We start from the raw sequence: 24,587 nt of genomic DNA on the forward strand, positions 1-24,587 counted from the left end.
CAGACAGACAGACAGAGAGAGAGAGCTCAGTTGATAAAGACTTAAACATGAGTTCAATCCCCCAGAAGCCATGGGGGAAAAGGAAAGTCAGGGGTGGTGTGAGCTGTGATTCCTAGAGCTAGAGAAATGGAGACAAGAGGAGATCCAGGGCACCTGAAGAATAACAGATGAGGCTCCACACACGCATGCATGCTCATGTGCACACACACACACACACACACACACACACACACACACGCACGCTCACCCATCCAACCTTTTCTTTCTTCAGCAACATAGGAGATTGTTTCAGTTGTTTTTTTTTTTTCTTTTTATATTCCAAGTGAACTCACCAGGAGTTTCATCCTCACAAATTTTGTGTGGACATACTTATTTACAACTGCAAAAAAATAAGCAAAAAAAAAAAAAAAAAAAAAAACCAACAACAACAACAACAACAAAACCCCTCTGAGGTAACCAGGGACACCTTGGGTACACTAACTACAGCTAAAACTGTATAACACAATTAGTGTTTGGGGTGGGTACTGAACTAAGGGCCGGGCTCATGCAGGCAAGCACTACTGAGCCATAGCCCCACCCTCTTTCCACTTTTTTTATTTTGAGACAGTCTCTCACTAAGTTGCCCAGAATGGCCCTGAATTCACTTTGTAGCCCAGGCTAGTCTTGAGATTGCAATTCCCACATAGCTGCAATCACAGGCATGCGTCACCAGGCCTGGCTTATTCAAAAGACTACCACTCAGCTAGCAAACCAAAAGAAAATAAAAAGACTCTTAAGTGTGTGTTACTAAGCAAAGGAAGACAATCTGAACGGCTGGAAAGCTGTACAATTACAAGAAGATCCTCTAGAAATGGTAAAAGTGGAGACAGAGTAAGAGATCAGTAGTGCCCATGACACAGGAACAGTGGCGGTGAATGAAAGATTTTCAGGACAGGGCAACTCTGCTGTAAGGGTGGGTAGGTATGTGTGTTCCACAGTTGTCAGAACCTACAGGATGTACAACACAAAGAATGAACACTAGCATGCACTACAGACATTTTTTTTTTTATTTCCCCCCTTCCCTTTCCTCTCTCCAGACTCTCCCAGATATCTCTCTCCACTGTCCTTCAAATTCACAGCCTCTGCTCTCGTTAGCTGTTACTGCATACACATATATTTGTGTATTCTGGAATATTATCTATTTGGTCCATAATGCTACTTGCATATACATCTTCTGGACTGACTATTGACAATGCACAATCAATCGATGTGCTCTTCCCTGGGGAAGGCCACCACTCCTGTTCCTGGCTTTCCTAGGTTGCCTATAGTTCTTTGTGTACAGCTGAGGCCCTACAGATTTTTCTCTGTCCACTTTAGCATGACAGACTACAGACTTTAAATAATGTCCATACTGGCCTGTCAGTTGTAAGAAGTATCCTGAGGTGTTTATAACAGGGGAAACCAAGTGGAACAGAGGAACTAAGGAAATATATGGTAAATGTATTTTGTTCTAGTATTTTCCATAAACCTAAAATTTTTCTAAAACTAAAATCATGTTTAAAAGAATGTATTAATAAACAAAGTGAATGATGAATCTGTGGTTAAGTTTGAAGTTGACCAAAAGTTAACTGCAAAAAAAAAAAAAAAGTATCAAATCAGAATTGGAAAAATAAAAAAATGAGAATCAAGAGGTATCCTGTAATGGTGGGTAGGTAGGTGTCTTGGTTTAGGAAATGGTTGTATGGAACACTCACGCAGTGGGGTCTGGGGTTCAAGAATAGACCAGGATCTCTTCTATATCTAAAAACACCATCCTCCAGTTCTCTGACCTCACCAGACATGCAATCAATCAATCAATCAATCAATCAATCTGAAGGTTTTTCTTTTTAAAAAAAAATATGCTGGTGGTGCACGCCTGTAATCCCAGCACTCTGGGAGGCAGAGGCAGGCGGATTTCTGAGTTCGAGGCCAGCCTGGTCTACAGAGTGAGTTCCAAGACAGCCAGGGCTACACAGAGAAACCCTGTCTCGAAAAAACCAAATCCAAAAAAAAAAAAAAATTGTGTGTGTGTGCTCGTGCATGTATAAGTGTGTGTGTATGTATGTGTGTGCATGTGTGTGTGTGTGTGTGGCATATGAATGTATGCTATGTGTATATATGATATGTATGTGGGTGTACATATGGTGTGTACATGCATTGTGTGTGTGTCCACACACGAAAGTGTGCAGCTGAGGGGCTATGAACTTGCATGAGTTGCTTCTGCCCTTTCATGTGTGGGTACAAGGGATGAGACTGGGGTCAGCATCCTTGCCTGCTAAGCCATCTCACTGGACATCAGTTTCTCCTTAGCCAGGTATAAGGCTTGCACCTACAATCCAAGCATTTAAAGACTGAGTGAGGCAGGACAATCTCTGTGGGTCCCAGGCCGGCCTGAGCTACAGTCTCACGGTGCAGGGAGAAATAAAACATAAACCACAAAGCAGCAGCAACGAAGATACTTTCTTGAATATTAAGAAAGACATATTCATAGTGGGACTTAATAAAGGGTAAATACAGGCAGCACAGGGAGAAAGGCTTTTGCTATCCAGCCTGCTGAGCTGAGTGTGTGTGTGTGTGTGTGTGTGCACAAGCTTGCACATATTTGAGAGCTCACTGCCCACAAGCTGTCCTCCGATCTCACACTCTTGCTGTGATATGTCTCCACCTCATGCAAAATAGATAAGGAAATGTCAAAAAGGAACAGAACAGAGGAAAGAGGAACCAGCTGGTGTGGTGGCACACACTTGAGGGGCTGAGACAGTTGTGTGAAGAACCCAAGGCCACAATGGGTTCCACAGAACCCTAGGCAACATGGCAAGACTCTGTCAAAAGAGCATTAACGGGGGCTGAAGGGATGGCTCAGAGACCCAGAGCCCTGGACCCGCTGGCGGAGGACCCGGCTTTGGCTCCTCAGCCCATGGTGGCACACCGCTGTTTCTAACTCTAGTTCACGGAAATATCATTTGTGCTTCTGGCCTCCATGGGTGCTGCATCGATGAGGTACAGACACATGTATGCAGACAAAACACTGACATACATAAAACAGTTTTAAAGCAAGATGGCACTTCTCCCTTTTAAATTTTTGAGGCAGGTTCTCATGTATCCTGCTTCCTGTCCTAGAACTTGATAGACAGTCACAAATGACCTTCAGGTTTTAGACCACTAGGCCCTACCCCTTCTACTTCAGACTGCAGGCATGTACCATCCGCATCCAACCCCCCCCCACCACTCCCAACACCACCCCCACCTCCCATCCCCATCCCCCCCACTGCACCATCCCACCACCACCCCTGTCCCCAGTGGTGCAGGCACAGGGCGGGCTTCCTGCAAGCTAGGCAAGTACCCTCACATCTCCAGCCCCGATAATGAGATTCTTTATACCGAAAGTTCTGGAACACTGACTAGCAAATTCACTTAGTGGAAAATATGGAAAAAGGGTATACATGTTGAAAAATATTTATGTGCAAATTCGAATAGAAAAATAGACAGCAGCTACCAAATTCACAACAAACTCACACAATATTCTTCTACAAGTTATGTCTACAACCACTTTTTGCTAAGTTTCTTCCACAAGCTTAAAACTGAATCAAAGTAAGAGATTGCTAGACTCCTTGTTCTCAAATAGGAAAAAAGTTCACCAGCAGTCACACACACACACTCATACACACACACACACACACACATACATTTTTTTCCTTATGTCTGCTTCATGAGCAAGAAAAATATGTACTCACTCAAAAACAATCTTGGTAAGTTAAAAAGAACAAAAACAACACCTCAGCAATTATATAAATTAGAAGTTATCCTATTAGTTACTGATGTTATCAGCACAACATGGTTCTGCACACTGACCTACAAACCAGTTTATGTGAGCTGACTCGACCACACAGAGCAATGTGGCTCCTGCATATCCTAGGGCCACCATCCCTGACCCAGCCCACAGTGGCTTTCTGCTGGGCCAGCTATGTGCTCGTGACACTTGGGTCTAGCCTCCTCCCTTCCTTCTCCCCTTCCTCCTTCCATCAACTTTGTTTGTTTTTTTGAGAGACTGTCTCAACTGAGACTGTCTCTCATAGCCCAGGCTGCCTCGAACTCACAGGAACCAATGGCCTTAGCCTGCTGGGTGCTGGGGCCTACACTAGCCACTAGGCCTGGCTCTGTCTCTCTTTTTGTCTTTTACAACCTGTGTATAGTAATGTTTGATGAAGAACAAGTTCTTGGAATGACCTTCTGCTAAGCACTGCTGGAAACTGGAAATAAAGGAGTCCACCATTAACTGCTTGGTGATGGGACGCCTCTTTGCTCTGTGTTTGTTTGAGGCAGGGTCTCACCTCAGACCCACTACACAGCCAAGGACGACCTTGAAATAAGCCACCATGGTTTTCTTTCTTTCTTTTTTTAATTGAATATAATCTTCATTTACATTTCAAATGCTAAAACCTTTCCCAGTTTCCCCCCTCCCTGAAAACCCAGAACCTCTCCTCCCACCCCCTGCCTCCAAGTATTTGCCCCTCCACCTGACCCACTCCCATCCACCCCCATTCCCCTTTGTTGGGGCATCTATAGAGCCTTCACAGGACCAAGGACCACTCCTCCCACTGATGCCTGACAAGGCATTCCTCTGCCACATTTTTGGCTAGAACCATGTGTACCCCTTAGTTGATGGTTTAGTCCCTGAGAGTCCTGGGGCGTCTGGGTGGCCAACATTGTTGTTCTTCCCATGGGGCTGTAAACCCCTTCAGCTCCTCCAGACCACCTTCCAACTCCTCCATTGGGGACCCCATACCCAGTCTATTGGTTGGCTGCTAGCATCTGCCTCTGTATATGTAAGGCTCTGGCAGGGTCTCCTTTTCTATACCCCTCTATGTTCTGGGATTCCTGGCATATACCACAACACCTGAAAATTGATGAAATATTCCCAATTAATGGCTGATGCAAAACATGTCTGGACAGTGTACTCATGAGTGGATTTGCTAGGATCACAGTGGTGATCCTCCAACTTTAAGCGGAGTGGGACAGCTCAACTTGTGCCAGGCGTGCTGAGAAGCACATTCGATCCTGACACTAAGACGGTAGAAGGAGGATGGTGAGTATGATGTCATGACTACCATCCTGAGAACCTGTCTAAAACCTAATAATAAAACAAAACAAACCTCCGAGTTAGAATCCTGAGAAAAACAGACCAGTGTCCCACGACGGATAAGATCCATTATCAGGAATCGTTACACACTGCATATACAGTCACACAATCACATAGACAGCCATGTGGACTTGTAAGCCATATTACACAATGCATGTGTGGGCCACAGGATCCCTGAGGAGTGTCCAACCTCTTGACATTGCTACACGATGTTGTATCTACAAAGTTCACAGAGGAGTAAAATGCTTAACAAATCATACATGCGCACACACAATCTCATGTTTTAAGTAAGTTTATGATGTTTGAGCTGGGACTCCACCATAGTTATCCCTGGGTGCACACAGCCTGTGGACAGGTAGGACACATCTTGGGGTAAGAGAAAAAAACTATTTGTGTGAAAGCACCTGTGCATAATCTCTTTGAAAGTGAAGCAAGAGGCTAGAGAGAGGGCTTTTCAGTTAAGAGTGCTTGCTGTACAACAGTGAGAACAAAACTCAAGGCCCAATGGCCCACATAACAAGCCATGCAGAGTATGAATGCCTAACCCCAGGTTCAAGGGGAGGGGGGAAAGCAGGTGGATTGCTGGGGTTAGCAGGCTTCCTGTCCAGCCAAGAAAATAAAAGCCCGGAGTTCACTGACAGATTCTTCAAAGGCGCAAGAGAGGAGGCACAAAGCTGTCTGTGACCACGAATGTCCGTATGCACCATACCCACACCCACTCCCACAGACATGGGCACAGACACTTACACACGTGCACACACAAATAAATAAAATTCAGAGGTAGGGGCCAGAGGGTAGCTCTATGGGTAAAGGTGTTCTTACACAAATCGGAAGGCCTGCTTCCAATTGCCAGAACCTGCACATATGTGAACGGGAGAAACTATTCCAGAGTCATCCTCTGACCTCCACAAGCACACCATGGCACACACGCACCCCTACCTACAGACATCACACATGCAGAACAACAACAAAGGGAACATTTTAAATAAAGCCAAGCTTACCACTTCTAGGGACAAAAGTTTGATTTCATATTTGTTAAAGAAAAACAAGGGATATCAAACACATAAGGGCAAAAGGGGCTGTGCAAGCCCAGGCAGCATCTAAAACATCTCTGAGGGAACTGCTTGGCTTTCTCAGCTTTGGTTGAAATGAAACCACACTTAAAGTTTATGTGAAACCTCAAAAGAGCAAGCCTCTTGCCATATATATTTACACTGACATGCATGCATCTCTATATCTATCTATCTATCTATCTATCTATCTATCTATCTATCTATCTATACAATGTATCTAATAGTAGCAATTTCTCAATTCCATTATATAAAAACACATCTGAATAGAAACCATAGGAAGACAGGAAGGTCTTTTTCCTGTTATTGTCTGTTTTTTTTTTTTGAGATATTTGATTTATTTTTTATTAGATATATTCTTTACTTACATTTCAAATATTTCCCCTTTCCTGGATCCTCCTTCCCTGAAAGTCCCATAAGCCCTCTTCCTCTTCCCTCTGTTCCCCAATCAACCCCCTCCTGCTTCCCTGTCCTGGTATTCCCCTACACTGCTGCATCGAGCCTTTCTAGGACCAGGGGCCTCTCCTTCCTTCTTCGTGGGCATCATTTGATATGTAGCCCAGAAGCTCGAAATAACCAAGAAACAATTCACATATTAAATGATGCCTATCTGTTATTTTACGTGTTCTTGATCCAAATGATTTGTCTGGTGCTTAGCTCAGGACATGAAGGACTCTCATATTACAACTACTACTAGTAAAATAAAAATGATACGACTGAACCTCTCCAGCTTCAATCCACAAAACCATGGAGCCCAAAATGTCTTACACACCTCTGCTGTGAGCCTGTGTGTGTATGTTGTGAGTGTATGTGAGTATGTATGTGTGTGTGTTCGAGCATGTGAATATGACTGTATTGTTAGTGTGTGAATGTGTGTTCATGTGTGTGAGTATATGTGTATGCATTCATGCATGTGTGTATGTGTGTGCGTGCATGCATGTGTGTGTGTATCACACTGCAGGTTAGAGGGCACACAGAAAGCTCTACAGAGAGCAGCTCTCAAATCTCCCATAAACATACTTGGTTGGCCACTTGGGAAATGACATTCTCCAAGTTATCAACTGCCACACAACACTGGCAGTGTATGTGGAAGATGACAGAACTGGGCTCAAATCTGGAGACTTGAACATAATTATTTAAAAGTTTACCAGGAAGCACTGTAGCCATGCAATGGAATATTCTATACATGTTAAAAGGGAAGCTCACAATATAAAAACAGCCTTAGGAAATACAACTAAATAAGGCAATATAAGACATAGCTCAGTATATATACCATGCTAGCTACAAAGTTACACATGGCATATATGCTAGTAACATACAGAAGGGAGACATATGTATATGATAATATGCATAAGATATAAACGTAACTAATAAAATCTTGCAAGTAATGGGAAACAGTATGTGCAAATCACATATGCAATGAGTCTGCATCTAGGAACAACAACCTAAACATCATATAACACGATTTAAAAATAAGGGTTAATAGACATTTCCAAAGACCATACACAAACATCCAATAAAATTACAAAAAGCCAATAGCATAACTCATCAGCAGAGAACTGGAAATCAAACCACAGACAGCTGTTCAATATCCTCTGTTCCCTTCATGTCACTGATGCTAAGTCTAAATGAGTTGACTACCCTTTTCTTTCTTTTAAAAAATATTATTACTGTGTGTGTGTGTGTGTGTGCATGTGTGCACACCACTGAGCACACAACTTTATGGAGCCAATTCTCTCTACAACCTCTACACGTGTCCCAGGGATCACTCAGGCTGTCACATTTATCTGGCGGGTCACGTCCCTGCCTCCCCCCTTACTATTAATTGTGATGAAATGTCCCACTTTAACTATCTTCTAAGGCTCTGGTCAGTAATGTCACAAGCTCACAGCAAAACATATCCTAGACCTTTCTCTTCCTGCAGATATATGAACGAGCCAGCGTGTCTCTCCCATCCCACCTTCTCTCCAGCTCCTAGCTTGAATTTACAAATCTTTTTGGTTCTTGATTTTTTTTTTTTTCCCTCAGCAGGGCTATAGGAAACATAATGTTGACTGGTACAAGGAATTTTTAAAAAGCCATTTCTGAGAAACAAGTTGCACTAACACATATAAATAATCTCCAAGTTTTTCATAATCAATCACTATTAGGCTATGAACAAAGACAGGCATGTCACACACACACACACACACACACACACACACACACCTTGGGTGCTAACCGCTCAAGTCCTTCAATTACCCCCCATCCCCACCCCGTCTTAGGATTCCTATTGCTGCGATGAAGCACTGTGACCGATGCAACCTGCCAGAGAAAAGGATGCAGTTTGTTATACTTCCATTTCCTAGTTCATCTACGGCAGTCAGTAACTCACACAAAGCAAAAAAACCTGGAGGCAGGAGCTGATGCAGAGGCCGTGGAGGGGTGCTGCTTACTGCTTGTTCAACATGACTGGATCAGCCCACTTTCCGATAAAACCCAGGGCCACCAGCCTAGAGATGGTACAATCTGCAATGCGCTGGGCTTCCCCAATCAGTTACTAACTAAGAAAATGCCCTACAGACTTACCTACAGCCTGATCTTAAGGAGGCATTTTCTCAATTGAGGCTCTCTCCTCTTTGATGATATGAAAACTAGCCCTGGCTTGCCTAAAAAATTGTCATTGTAGACCAGGATGGCCTCGAACTCCCAGGCCTCGAACCTGCCTCTTCTTACAAAATATTGGGATTAAAAGTGTACACTACCATACTCAGCCAAACATATTTTTATTTATGTGCAGGTGTGTGAACATGCCCAAATGTGTGCTGATGCCTGTGGAGGCAGGAAGAGGCGGTCAGATACCCTGGGGCTAGACACACAAGCAGTTGTGAGCTAAGCCACATGGGTGCGAGGAATCAGACTCTGGGCCCTTGGAAGGGCACAGCAAGCATTCTTAACTGCTGAGTGATTTCTCCACCCTCAACCATTAATTCTTGGTATTCTATATTTCTGCCTCTTATAACACCAACATTACTTCTGTCTGCCATGTGCAACAGAACAAGGTTAATGCAACTCCTACAAACCTCTTCAAAAGCTCACAGAGAGTGCTGCATTTTCCCAAATGTTCTTTCCTTGGTCTAAGGTTTCCCAATTTGGGGGATCTCCCTGTACAATAGGCCAGAGGTCTTCAGTGCTACAATGGCTATGAGTTTAGGCCTCAATTACCAGCCTTTCTTGGAACATGAAACTTGGATTTTACAATTGTTACAGTTTCTACCTAAACTTGTTCTTAAAAGCTCATGTGATAAAGTTTCTGCTTCTGAGGATGCTGTTGAGACAAGAATAGACGATGGCGGTGCTAACGTCATAAATGGATTATTTGTATCAGTGCAAAGTACCCTCAGGATGCAGGGTTTAGCTGGAGGAAAGAGGTCCTGCGGAGGGGGTTGTCTGTTTTGCCTACACGTATGTTTATGTACATGTACTCCTGGTGCCCAGGAAAGACAGAGGAGGGAGGTAGCAATGGGTGTGAACCACCAGGTGAATTCTGGATTTTAAATATGGGCTCTCTGGAAGAACAGTGTACTCCACACTGAGACATCTCTCCAGCCCCCAAAGGGTGTGATCTTGTCCCGAGGCCCTTCCTCTCTGACTCTCAGCTTTTGTCTAAAATAAAGAGCAGCTTTCCTTGTCCAGCACACATGTGCCTGGTGACAATGGGCCTCTGACTCTCAGCCAAAACAAAGCCTTCCTTTAAAGCTTCTCAAGTATTTTGTCACAGCAATGAAGAACCGATTTGACACAATGGCTATGATCAGATGTGGGCAGAACAGAAAGAGGTAACCATTCAACACATCTGTAGACACGGTTAAATTACTGGAGCTTAGTACACACTGTCAACTAAGGGCCAAACATGACCGGATCCATGCGACTAACTCAAGCACACTAACACAGTAGCTATCACAAAGGGAAGAAGACATGCTTCACATTCCTCCTGAGGGAAGAGGAAAAACTGGCAGCCGCTGTACAACAACAGTAACCGTGCACACTCAAGCAGCCACCACGAATGCAGGACAAACACCCACAAGGTCCTTCGGAGTTGGAGCTCCTCTACTATGAGCTACTCCTCACAGTCTTGCTTTGCTCAAGCACAATTTGTTTTGGACTGGAGAGAATGCTCAGTGGTTAGGAACACCTGCTGCCCCTCCAGGGACCCATGCTCGGTTCCCAACACCCATTCCAGTTCCCCAAAAGCCTCTGCCCTGCTGGCCTCTGGAGGCGCCTGCGGCCATGTGCACACACCCACATGCACACAAGCACCTACATCTACTGTACTCGCTAGTTTTGTGTGTCAACTTGACACAGGCTGGAGTTATCACAGAGAAGGGAGCTTCAGTTGGGGAAGTGCCTCCATGAGATCCAGCTGTGGGGCATTTTCTCAATTAGTGATCAAGTGGGGAGGGCCCCTTGTGGGTGGTGCCATCCCTGGGCTGGTAGTCTTGAGTTCTATAAGAGAGCAGGCTGAGCAAGCCAGGGGAGCAAGCCAGTAAGGAACATCCCTCCATGGCCTCTGCATCAGCTCCTGCTTCCTGGCCTGCTTGAGTTCCAGTCCTGACTTCCTTTGGGGATAAACTGCAACTTGGAAGTGTAAGCTCAATAAACCTTTTCCTCCCCAACTTGCTTCTTGGTCATGATGTTTGTGCAGGAATAGAAACCCTGACTAAGACATCTACTTTTAAAAAATAATAAATTATTTCTTAAAATGCTATGTTTTCTTAAAGCTCTGGGTTTTGGTTGTCACTCTGGGGTTCTGGGCCCTCGTTCGTTAACTCTGCTACCAACGTAAGCTGTCGCCCATCACTTCGGATCCTTTCACTCAAACACAGCTTTACTGTGACACTAGTATTTCCTCTGCCTGGAGAGTTTACCCCGGCCACTGAATAAAGCCCATGGGCATCTAATAATGAAGCTGCTTTTCCTTCTCTCTCTGAGCCAATAAGATCATGGCCAGAGCGAAAATTCCCAACCATATGGATCGTGCCATTAGTATATGATACATATTAGATATATATACTGCACTACACATTACACAACATGTATATGCAATCTTCTTGAGTGCCTGCATGTGAGAGAGCTTGCCCTCACTAAAGCAGTCGATATTTCCTCTTGTGTCTCTCCAGCCATGGGCACGAGCTTATCAATACGTGGAAATAAGGCAGGCAAGACAGCAAGTGCGTGAGGATTTGCTAGCACCTGGATCTAGAAACAGCCCAGTCTGTTAGCCGGAGAATTCTGGGGAAAATAAGTACTTACTTCATCTTCATACTCCTAATTCATAAAATAACTGCATAGCTGCCACAGTTCCTACACATGGTAACACTGAGGCTTTGATTCTCACTCTCTAGGAGGAAAAAAAAACCCTCACACACTTACTGCCACGAGTTCCAATAACACAGAGGGTTGAAAACAGCTAAGTCATCTCCGCTAGAAAAACTGCCAGCAAAGCAGGGCTTGCGTGTGATTTAGTAAAACGTAGCTAGGGTGCAAGGACGCTAACAATGATTCTTTTTTTTTCTTGATTCTTAAGAAGCATCATTCAGAGTCGAATGAACTTGGTTGAGAAGTGTCAGCTAAGTGTTCGGTGTTTTCCAGAAGACTTCCATATTGATAAATGCACACTGCACAGACCCTCGCAAGCTCAGCTCCAGGACCCACATGACACAGGCAAGCCGGACACCATTATTTAAATCACCTACGCAGCAAGGTGTTTCTTCTGAGAGAGCAGCATTTGAATCATACTTTATTCTGACACACATTTACACCAAGCAGGGACTGCTTGCCTAATTATGGGAGAGTCAAGCAAAAAATTTAATTAAGTTAACCTTTTTGTAGAATAACATCTTGTAGAACTGCTTTTGGTCAGGTCTGGGGGTGCATACTTGTAATTCCAGCCCTCGGGAAGCTGAGGCAGGAGGACAGCTGCAAGTTTGAGACCCATCCTCGTCTACATAGAGAGACCTTTGTCTTGAAGAAAGTAAACAGAAAGGCAATGGGAGAGCCACTTGTATGTAGAGAAAGGCATACTTCAAATACAAGTTACCTTCTGAGCGCTCTGAGCAGGAGCAAAACACATGGAACCTATTGCTATCACCACCCACAGCAGCCTGGGCAGGAGTGGACCCAGAACAGAGGCCGATTCTGAACTACATCATCAGTGTAAGCTCAGCATTCATGAGTCTTACAGGGAAAATGGGATCAGTGATGACAGACTTCTGAAGACATATGAGGGAAAAGAGGAGAAAGCTGGTCGGCGCCAATGCCCCGAGTATCACACGGCCTGTAATGTGCTGAAAGGGGAGTCTGAGGAAAGAAAGCCAATTCACGCAGGAAAGATGGGACTGTAGAGACCATGAAGAGGGGCCTCAGCTGTGCCAACAGTACACTCAGCGACAAAGTATGGAAGAAATAGATCATCCACATAGGCACGAGGGGAACATGTGCTGCAAAGAAAATGCAAGAGAGACAGTAGGGCCGTCACCGCCATTTCTAGTACTCACCCTTCTCCTTCTGACAGGGTGCAGAACCAAAGTTGGTGATAAGACAGAGCAATGGTCAAGAGGTTGAATGACTTACTTCCCAATGAGCTGGAGCGAGTGGCCTCACAGACCTCTGCCTGTGACATGCAGTCGTAGACCAATGCCACTTTAAGACAATGTGAAATGCATATAAAACATTGAGACATCTCAAACAATAGCCATCAGCCAGGCCTAGTGGAGGCATGGGGAGGCGCTGACACGATGCCTGGGGAAGGGGGAGCACTGCCTCTGGGGCGAAGGAGCACGGACGGACGGGCAGCACTGCTGAGTGTGCCCCAGCCTGCGAATGGTGGCCGCTGCGGCAGGAGACCTACAATGACACTTTCAGTCCCCTCCCCTGCCCCTCCCCTCCCAGGTTCAGTTACAAGTGGAACCAAGTACTTGCTTGCCTTCAGAGTGGTGAGCCAGGCGGGGTGTATATGTGATGAGGACTCCAAGACTTTCTCCCCTTGTTTTTGTGTGAAATCACGAAATTCAACTACAGGCAGGCAAGAAGGGCTTTAAAAAGTTCAACTTATAATTAAAATCCAATTTCTAAAGTGTCTTTTTCACTAAAATTATTAAAATGCATCTAAGCTGATGAGCTTAGTCCAAATGTTTCAAGTCCAAAGAAGCATTTTTAGCTTCTTTGTATCTCTGACTTGCTTTCAAAAGCAGCTTTAAGAAAAAAAAGGTCTCATTGATTTGGGAAATGTTTAAAATATACATAACAACTAAAAAGCAAGAGAAAACCGCCCCTAGCCGACACAATCTGAGTAAGAACACCATGTGCGGGTAGTTGGAGGTCATGGTAAATTCCTCGCTTAAATTTTTTATTATTATGATTAATCCTTATCAATTATATCAATTAGTGGGTTTTACTGTAACCTCTTTTAAAAATATTGATTGATTGATTGATTGATTGGATGGGGTGTCGTAGCACACACATGGACATCAGAGGACAGCTTGGGGAAGTCAACTCTCGACGTCTATCACATGGGGCTTAGATCCCGTCAGCCATGATGGTGAGTGCCCTTACCCACTGAACCATCTCACCACTTACCCCTTTCTTTTCCTTGTCTTTTGAGACAGGATCTTGTGTGGCGTTAAGGCTGGCCTTGAACTTCCCTACGTAGTTAAGGATAAACTATGATAACTATTTCAAAACAACCTGACTTTCTATGTGTAGAAACCTCTCTACAGAGTTTGCATAAAAGGAGAGAAAATAAGATTACAGCTGAAAGATTCGCTATGAGTTGAGAGCTTTTCCGGTTGGATTATAAGCACTGTTCTTTTTTTTTTTTTTTTTTTTTGTATATTTGTATCTTTTCATAGTAACAGATGTTTTAAAATGTTACCTATAAACCTAAAATACTCAAGCAAATATAAACTTCAGAGGCAAACATAAAAGCAACATAGTATTTAAGACTAGACTGGGAAATTAAAATATAGCACACTGAAAATGAAGAGCTGGGGCTTCTGTGTACTTTTACAGAAAATTTTTTTCCTATACAAAAATTAAAAAAAAAAAAACTATACTATCGTGAAGGACTCTACAGAGTAAAGACACAGATGTTTCAAGTCTGAGAGAACATTTTTCAGATTCCATAGTATGCCAAAAGAAATCTATGACTTTCAATAAGAAGACATACAAAACTCACTAGCCTCCCGAGAGCAAGGCTAACGGGGCGCTGGCCTCCACCCTCGGAGAAGGCACAGCCGCTCCAGTGCAGCACAGGCTCTGTCTCTACCCCATTTTTTATCTTTTGCATTCATCTTACTTTACTCCCCCTTTGTTTTCCTCCTCCATGTTAAGAACCAACATTTATCAAGCGCAGTGTCAACAAGAAGCAACTCGGGGGAGACACGGTAAGTAATGATCGCTTTATACACATTAAAAAAAAAAAACAAACCCTGCCCCAGCAGTCCTAATGTAAATCACTTAAAACATACGCACCGCATCTAGCTAGCTAATGGAGGCTGCGTTTCTAGGGAGTATTCTCTAGTTGGCTGGAGACCAACACCACTGGCATGAGGAACGCATCGGTGAATTCACATTATGAAAAAGGTTTCCTGGCCATCAGTCTGTTAGGGACCATCTTCCATTTATTTAAACATGGGTTTTAAAAGCCTATCCCCAAATCAGCTTCCTGGAACTCTGATTTTATAGAGCAGTTAGGCCAGCAGGTGTCCCCACATGACTCTACTCTGTCGGGCCTGCTTTGAAAAGTAGTGGTAGAGCGGGGTAAGGGAGTCTGGGTGACATTAAATTAAGGGGGGGAGGCGGTGTCGTCGGTAAAGCAATGGTGACCAAGCACCTGCCTGCAACCTCAGCTGCTGTAGAAGCTGAGGCAGAAGCATCCTAAGCCGGACATCCAGGTTTGAGCTACAGGGGCACAAGGTGTCCATATTGGACTCAGTGAGACCGCCTCAGGACAAGTGAAAATAACCGGATGAGGCAACTTGCCTAGCGCAAGGTCTTGAGTTCAGTTCCCCATACCTGGAGAAAGAGGGGGCGGGGCTAAAGAGGGGGGCGGGGCTAGAAAGGTGGACGTGCTGTAAGTCACATTAGCTGTTCTTCCAGGGCGATTCCCAGCACGCACGCATGCACGCACGCAGGCACGCACGCACGCACACACGCATGCACGCTACACGCTGCAGGTTGCAGCTCACAAGCGATTGATCGTGACTCCAGTTCCAGGGCATCTGATGTCTTCTGCCGGCCTTTACTGGCACTGCATGCGTACGGTACACAGAAGTACGTGCAGGCAAGACACCACACAGCAAAACAAAATAAATGAAAGGCATTGTCACCTAGGAGTGGTGCCAAACACTCATAAGCCCAGCACTCAGCAGGAGAGTGGCTGCAGTTTGAAGACAGACCCAATCTCAAACAAACAAGAGGGGCCAGTCTGCGGAAGCTGTGAGTACAGTGAATTACAGTTTCTGTCAGGCGCGTTTCCAGAAAGACGGTCTAAAACAATATGATGCTTCCTGATGGCCACATTAACATGCATTTTAAAAGGTTTATAAACTCAAAGAAAGAACACAGGCTCCCTCTGTGACCCTTAGCTCTGCCCAAAGGCCTAACACCAATCTCTCCTCTCTGTATGCAGATGATTGGTCTGAGCAGACCACCCAGCAGCCACAGGTGTCCCTCTGCTGATCCCAGAGGTGGTCGTGGCACCCCGCATCTAAGTCCCCCCTTTCCAGCCTATCCCCGCACACCAAGGTTTCATTACTTTGAAGATTTTTTTTAGGCCCTAAAATTGTTTCCATGGATACAGTAGAAAAGGTACAAAACATCACAAAGGCAAACTAATTTAATTCTACATGCATACATTCTCTTTTATGCTTATGCATTTCAAAGAATACTTAGGGATCCAATATTTATATAAAGAAGCTACTTTATCATTCAGCCCCAATAACTTGAATTTTATTTTCTTTTTTTGAGACTAGGTCTCAAGTATGCCAAGCAGGCCTCAGACTATACATACAAAGTGGCCTTTAACTAGTGATCCTCCCTCTACAGCCTTGCAAGTGTCGGGGTTACAGATGTCCATTCCCAGTCCCAGTTTATGTAATGCTGGAGAATCGAACCCTGGGCTCCACACCTACTGAGTGAGCAAGCGTCTTACCACCTACGTCCCCTGCCCCACAGCTGCTTCTAAATTCAGAATTTTAAGTCTATGTTTCAATTTTGCAGGTCTATGATTCTGAAATTTTAAGCATCGTTTTAAAACACCCAGCTCCAGACGCCCGACTTGACTTTCCACCGTCCCCCACGGAGCCACGGAGATCTCAGAGCCTCGATTCCCCACGGTCTCAAGGTCCGTCACGACCTGGTACACTTGCCTGCATACGTGTTGGCCTTATTCAGGAGGTCTGTGCATGCATGCATATCAGCAAAAGCCCGGATCCCTAAGCAGTTGACAGGGTGAAGCTGGGATTCTAAAAATTCACAGCATGTCTTCTTCACATCCTGTAACTGTAGCAGGCCGGCTGCCGGGAGAAGGACCTGCAACACACAAGGAAGACGACACTTAGGCATCAATGGGCAGGCACCCTCCCCTGGTCAGATCTACACACAGTAGGTCCAGCCACAGACGACAGCTCACACCTACAGCCGCAGACTCCACACAAATGGGTGAAATTAATTATCACGAAAATGGTGGTGAGTCTTCCCGTTCTCCGTAATTTCCACAGTCTTTCACAGGTCTCCCCAGTCACGTACGGACGTCACACAGATTCTCTGAATGGTTCATTGTATAAACACAGACCGCTCACTTGAATTTTTAAGTTTGTACTTGGGAGTGTGCACGTGTGGTATGCGTGAGGCTCGTGTGTGCCACGGCCTTTGTATGGATTCCAGGGATGGAATCCGGCAGCCTGGCTGGCCAGGCAAGCATCTTTACATGCTGACCCATCTCTCCAGCCCTCCTCTAATTCTTACAACACAAATTATTAGGATGCCAGGGAGTGCTGTGTTTCAGCTTTCTTCCCTTAGTGTACAGAGTCACTGACTTCAGGACTGGCAAAGCGACGGGCCCAGAGACACATAAACAAGAAAATACATTCATAGAAGGCACGAAGTCCTACTGACTAACGTAACAACCTACTTTGCCTGGGAGACAGAGGAGGGGCGGGGGGTGGGGGGTGGACACACACCAAACAATTTCAAATTCAGCATAAGTCTCAAGCTACAAGCAGACAATCTCTCTAGAATGTAATACGTATGCTAAGAAGTAATACATACAAGGTAATGGCCTGACAGTGTTAAAACGTGTATTTGTGTTAAGTCACAAGTTAACTTCAATTGTTGTAATACGACCACCATCCCTTCTGTACCTAACAAATAGGTCAAAATCGCAAATGTTTTTCTCTGCAAAGGAACTAGGATGCTGTCACCATATTTGAAAGTCAAAATAAGGAGAAAAACTTATTTAAAAAGTCATGAAATTCCTGCTGTTCTTATGAAGGCCACCCCCCTGCCACCCAAATCAACTATTAGAATAAACATTTTTAGAGACGAGTACATTAGCATGAAAAACAACCTTCTCAGTTCCTTGAGGAGCTTTGGAAAGGCTGGGATGCAGATCAATGTAGGATGTGTGGGAAGAAAGCAGTATTACTTTAATATGCATTACACTGCAGCTCAAGACAAAAACAACTGACGATATCTCTTGTGATTTTCCATGTCTAGGTAATAAGACCAATGTGGAGAAAAAGAACAGGTTTCTTTGGGGCGGGGTGGGGTGGGGGTGATCACCAACTACCCTACTTCCCTACACAAAGTATTGAGGGTTCCACTCCACTCCGGGATGTGGAGGCTGTGTGTGTGCATGTGTACACTGGTGCTATACAGGAACAGTAGCAACTATCAAAATTAAAGACTAAGATGCCTCATTGTGATTGAGCCCCAGTCTATTAACTTCCATTTTCTCTGAAAACACAGAAAGAACATGTAAAGATAACAGAAGTAAACCAACATGTGAAGGACACATAGATGAGGTGGTTATAGGCAAACCTTCTGCATCGTGTACAGAGTGTAGTTTGCTGCATTGAGAGAATGACTCTCCACAGAAGGCTTTAATTGGCTGATCGTGTTCACACTGAAAGGATTTTCTATGCTTGGTATAATTGTGCTCTGAAGCAACATAAAATACCTTCCAAGACACTTAGCAACACAACTATTTAATTTAGCAAACATACACGGTTTAGAAAGCGGCCTTCAGTGTAATATTCATTCTCTGGAATTTATACAAATAAACTGTAACAATCACCCATCTGACCGTTTTTCCCAGCAATGACACGGTGCTTTTCAGTAGGTTCCATACTGATACTGATAACACAGCCGGCGGGAGGAGAAAGTGGCTGAGAAGAAAGAAACCAACTTGCTTACACACTGGTGGGGGTACAGGCCTGGGGAACGGACTCGAAGAACAGTTTGTTTAGTTCAGCCCAAACTGCCAAGGCACATATATCCTCTGACTCAGCATCTGGGCCCACCGGTTCACTGGCTTCTCACAGGCTCCTCAGGAGAAGAGGCCCACTTCAGTGTGATCGTGGGTAAAAGTGGAAGTGGGGGGCGGGGGCCTGAGTCACACAGAGACTACTTAAATAATAACTGTTCCCACCCTTCAATGGAACACCCTGCACAACAAAACTATACAAATGGAGAGTGTCTACAATATATTCTCAAGTGAAAAAAATCAGTAAGCAGTTTATCTATTTTCATAGGCATTTTACACACACACACACACACACCTTTAAAACTTTTAAAGCCTACATTCCTTTCGTGTGTGTGTGTGTGTGTGTGTGTGTGTGTGTGTGTTTGCACACGCGCGCATGCTTGCACACAGTGGCCACAAGAGGGTCCAGGTACTCCCCTTTATCTTTCTTAGCTTGTTATTTTGGGTCAGGGTCTCTTCCTAAATCTGAGATTCTCACTTTCTTGGCTACCCTAGAAGCTATCGGTCTCAACTCCTCTCTCTGCCACCCCCCTCCCGGCCAGGGTCACAGTCAGACACCAGATGTCTGTTTGTTGCATGGTTTTGGAATCTGTCCTCCCATGCGCCTGGACACACAACAAACCTTGTGCTGAGCCCTCTCTCCAGTTTGATTTTTATTTATCTGCTTTACTGGTTTTAATGTAATTCATTAAGAAGTGCAGCGCTAACCCATTAGAAGATTGAAAAATCATTAAAATTATAAAGTGTAAGTCTATACAAGTGTCTGAAAGCAGAGGACAGTCTACCTGGATATTTTTTATATATGAGTTCATTATTTTTATAGGCTTGAAAAACGTGTTGAACATGTGTATCAACTGTATAAAACATGTTTATTAATTTTTTTTTTGATTTTTCAAGACAGAGTTTCTCTGTGTAGCCCTGGCTATCCTGGAACTCACTCTGTGGACCAGGCCGGCCTCGAACTCAAATCCACCTGCCTCTGCCTCCCAAGTGCTGGGATTACAAGCGTGCGCCACCACACCCGGTTACTATTTTTATCTTGCTAGTAAATCCATACTTAGTTTTGTGATGGACGTCTACTTATGACCACTCATAACTATGTAATTAATTACATGCAGCCTCAAAACAAACAAAAAATTACTATCCCAGCTTGTCAACATGGCATCTGGTGCCAACGAGTCACTCATGATATCAGCAGTAAAAGTAGCTATAGCCACATCAAGACATACCACCTTTGAATCACTTAAACAACTGGCTAAAACATAACAAAATTTAAGATATCAAATGAACCACACCCTGTTACCAGAACCATTCAGTTAGCAGAAAGCTTGGGGCCCTGTACCCTAGGCTCCAATCACCCAGGCTTCTGATCTGCCTCACAGAGTCCAAAGTCAAGAGGGGTTAAAGAAGATGTCTAAGTCATGTGGCCACGCCCTGGGACAAGGGAGATAGAATATAGCTGGCCAACTCTTTGGTTTCCCATTCCAAGACTTTCAGTCCCGTCTCTAGGTACAGAATGGAAATGTGTGCGTAATTTCTGAATATCCCACACTATCCTTTTCATCACAGTGCTAAACACAACCACTCAATAAGCGCACTCTCAGAGCAGCTTCCATTTCATGAGTACCAGGACAGGCAGAGAGCTGGCGGGGGGGGGGGGGGCAATAACACCTCATTATCCTCATTATACAGAATGACAATACAGAGATAATGTTAATACAGAGCCCTGGAGAAGCTGTGTAACTCACCTAAGGCCATACATAGGATACAGAGACAAGACAAGCCTGATGTGCGAATAGTATCAACCAAGGTGGGGTGAGTAACTATTCCAGATAGCACATAGACATTCCGTGTTCAGTGGTTAAAAACGCTTGCTCTTCTAATGACTAGAATTCAGTCTCCAGTACCCGTGGTGGGGAGCTCACAATGGTTCCAGGAATCCAACACTCTGCTGGCCTCTGTGGACACCCACACAGGCAAAGACACACACACACAGACACACACACACATCTTTAAAACAATGCTGTGGACCATTGTGGCTCAATGGGTTACTGAATTAAAAAACTGGATACAAAGCTGGGAGGTCTCAGCCGTGGGGACGGACCTAGGAGTAGTTAGGGGCAATACAGGGAATATGGTCAAGCTACACTGCATGAAATTTTCAAAGAATCAATAAGATATTATATTAAAAAATATAAACTAACAGGAGTGCATTTAAAGGTCACTTCTATTTATTTGAATTATATAAGTACTCTTACATAAGTCCATTTAAGCAAGATTAAGCCACTGTACAGAAAGAAATTAAAAAATTTATTAGGATTTATAATACTGAACATGGCAGAATCCTGAGGATAACATGCAAGGGGTTGTCTTTTGGAAAAGACTGATTTCTGAGATCACATTTACTGTCTCATTTTGCAATACTCAGTGTGATTTTACATGTCAATGAAAGGGTACGTGGGCTATCATAACACCAGGGCTTATCTTCTTCTGTGTTAGGTAAACTGTATTAATAGTTTCAAGACAGAAAGTACCCAGAAGTATAAAAAAAAAAGTTTCTTTTGAGGCAGGATCTCACTGCACCATCAGCTTCGAGCTTGTCTTCCTTCTGTCTTAGAGGTAAGATCCCAAGGGTGTGGCACCTTCAACACCTAAGAAGTCATTTCAGATAAAAATATCTAGTCATGGTCAGGAGTGGCACAGATACCTTTAACCCCAACACTGAGGAGACAGAAGCTGGCAGATCTCTGATTTCCAGGCCAGCCAGCGCTTCACAGTGAGACACTATCTCTAAGACAATGCACAGAACTTACTAAAAGATCCAACAAGTAGATTTATGTTTCTAAAATATGTTTTTAACTTTCTAGACAAGTGGTTCTCAACCTTCCTAATACTTCGACCCTTTAATACAGTTTCTCATGTTTTGCTGACTCCCCCACAACCATAAAATTATTTTGTTGCTACTTTGTAACTAACTTTGCTACTGTTAACGAATCATAAGTATCTGATAAGCATCAGAGCTGATATTTGACCCTCAAAGAGGCTGTAACCCACAGGTTGAACACCACTGTCCTAGAGTTAAGAGGCAGTAGAACATCGTTTTGAGGGTGGGTTTTTGGGTTTTGTTTTGCTTTATTTTTTTGTTTCATTTTGGTTTGGTTGGGGAGGGAGAATTGGGCTCAAATGGAAAACCTCATCCAAGAAAGGAAATGCTCTACTGAGCCAGATCACCAGCCCCAGTTGTACCTCATACAAAAGTGGAAATACACGGATACAATAACCTCTCAGATGTCTCTCGTTTATCTAATAGAAAATTTCCATTTACTCCCACTTCGGTGGTATCAGTCCTGAAACTGAGAAAAATAACCCAAAAGCAGAAAGCATCGTAAGATCCTCAGTATACTCTGCAACATCAAAGAGAGCAGCTGTGACTTCCCGCAGATCTGAGTGACAGGACAGAGAGTGACTACATCTCATGGGGTGTGTATCCAGAGGAAAGCCACGCTCTCTAAGCAGAGACATTCCCCCTGGGTGTGTGGAGTGAGCAAGGACTGCCCCTTCCTACGGCCTCGCCTTCTGCTCGGTCCTGGCAGTACTGCGCCCTGGTACTGTCACTGCTGGCTCGGTCCTTCACAGTTACAAAGAGCATTTATACAACGTGAGCCAAATTGTTCTTATGCCTCAGTCCCTGTGTTGGCTGTCTATCTCGCTAGGGAGTGTAAATTCTATAGCTGTAAGATTCGATCGGTTTTATCCATGCTGGATCTATATGAATGAATGAATGAATGAATGAATGAATGAATACCCCCACATGCCACAGAAAGCCATCCACTGGAATGGATCAGTTTGTTACTGTGTGTTAAGATAATGCAACTTGAACTGCTTCTTAATCAGGACTGTGCTCACTATTTGGGGGAATGTATTTGCACGTGACATTTCTTTGGTCCCACCTCAAAATCCTTTCAGCCTGGGCCTGACCTTGTACTTAAGCCACCCCTATAGTGGCCATCACCATAGTGACCATCACCATAGTGACCAGCTCCGGAGCTCACTGGTTCCCTTCATTGAAGAGACCACAGAGCACCCTACCCTGACCTGCCACGCTCCTACCTAACATATCACAATAACTAATTTCTAAGCAGAATATACTGTATGGTATCCTTATTTTTTGAGACAGGGTTTTACTGGCTGCCTAGAGCTCACAATTTAGACCAGGCTGGCCTTAAACTAAGAGAAAATGGACTCATATTGGCTTACTGCTTGGAATTCTATTTTTTTTTAATTATGCATGTCTATGTGGGGTATACACATGTAATAGCAGGTGTGTGGCGTTCAGAAGAGGGTGTTAGCCAAATTACAGCAGTACTGGGAATTGAACTGTGTCCTCTGGAAAAGCAACAAATGCCACTGACCCATTTCTCTGGGTTCTGTCTTTTCCCTCCGTGTGTGTGTGTGTGTGTGTGTGTGTGTGTGTGTGTGTGTTTAAACACAAAGATGGATCTAGAAAGAATTACCACAACTATTTTTGGGGACTATCTTCAGTTAGTAGCAGTATAAAAGTTTTCTATTTATTTGTAAAGTTTTCTTCCTGTTCTAATAGCTATGCATTTGAATGGTCACGTATTATTACTTTTTAAAAAAGTAATAATACTTCCACTACTGTGCAAGTGGAAGAACACCTTTCTCGACCTTGAGAACTCTAGCCAACAAGCAGTAAGTGGGGAGCCCTGAAGAAGTGAGCTTCCCCCCCCCCCCCCCCCCGTGAACCTTGGCCACACCCTCATCTGACTACCCAACTTTGGCCTGATTTCCAAGTATCACAGGTGTCCAAGGCCTTCCATCACTGGGCAGTATCTTAGCATTTCAGAGGTTTAGTCAATTATCATCAATTGGTAAGAACTTGATGTAGAACTTCTGCATGCAAGCAGAAGAGCTGAGAGTTCTACATCGGGATTGGAGCCTTCAAAGTCCATCAGGAGTCACACACCTTCTCCAACAAGCTACACCTTCCCCGAGGCCACACCTCCTAACAACGCCACTCCCTAGGGGCTTGAGGGAGGCATTTATATTCAATTCTCCACAGGCAGCACTCTTAGGATCCTCTTCGGTCAGATGAAGTAGAAGATCTGGGCAGCTAATTAAGCAAGCCTGACTTCAAATGCTATCATTTTAGAAATAAAAAATTTTCACTTACATATGCTAATTTCAAACTCGGCAAGACAAATTAAAGGCTATAGTCGGCTATAGTTCAGGAGAAGAATTCCACAATGAATAAAGAAGCACTGATTAGCAAAGACAAGTACAACACTAGACAAGAAGGCGGCCAAGCCAAACAATGAGCACCCCTTTCACCAGCGGCAGACTTTCAAGTCAGCTGCTTCCAGCCCAGCTCACGGTGACACGCCAACAAATTACATGCACGTCGCTTTGCTCAGACAAGCACACTTCTTCTGGCTGGCTATTAGACTCTGTAGTGTATTTTCAGTTTGGGCATTCACTCCACCCAGGGGGAAATAATGTATACAGTATGCCTTTCAGATCCTTAGCCACTGGCAGTCTGTTTATGAAGAAGAGACTACAAAAGGTTCTCGGTACCTTTTATATAGTATCTATATAAATATACATATATTTATATCTATCTATAGATACTACATACATGACTACATACATGTAGTATATATGTAGTATCTATATATATACTATACATATAGTATATATTATACATACTATATGTAGTAGTATATACATGTAGTATATATCATATTATACTATACATATAATATATATATGTGTGTGTGTGTGTGTGTGTGTGTAGTATCTATATGATATAGAG

The 24,587-nt window shown here is 44.0% G+C and overlaps 1 protein-coding gene across 1 annotated transcript in view; it reads right to left on the minus strand.

The window, feature by feature from the left end:
• Klhl2 (kelch like family member 2) overlaps positions 1–24,587 on the minus strand; it is a 117,004-nt gene that overhangs the window by 29,177 nt on the left and 63,240 nt on the right. The window contains exon 5 of the mRNA XM_052162702.1: positions 16,638–16,800. Within this exon, the coding sequence (XP_052018662.1) occupies positions 16,638–16,800 (163 nt within the window). The remainder of the gene's footprint in view (positions 1–16,637; positions 16,801–24,587) is intronic.

This window comes from Apodemus sylvaticus, chromosome 18 (genome assembly GCF_947179515.1).
Source record: "Apodemus sylvaticus chromosome 18, mApoSyl1.1, whole genome shotgun sequence".
NCBI classification, from domain to species: domain Eukaryota; kingdom Metazoa; phylum Chordata; class Mammalia; order Rodentia; family Muridae; genus Apodemus; species Apodemus sylvaticus.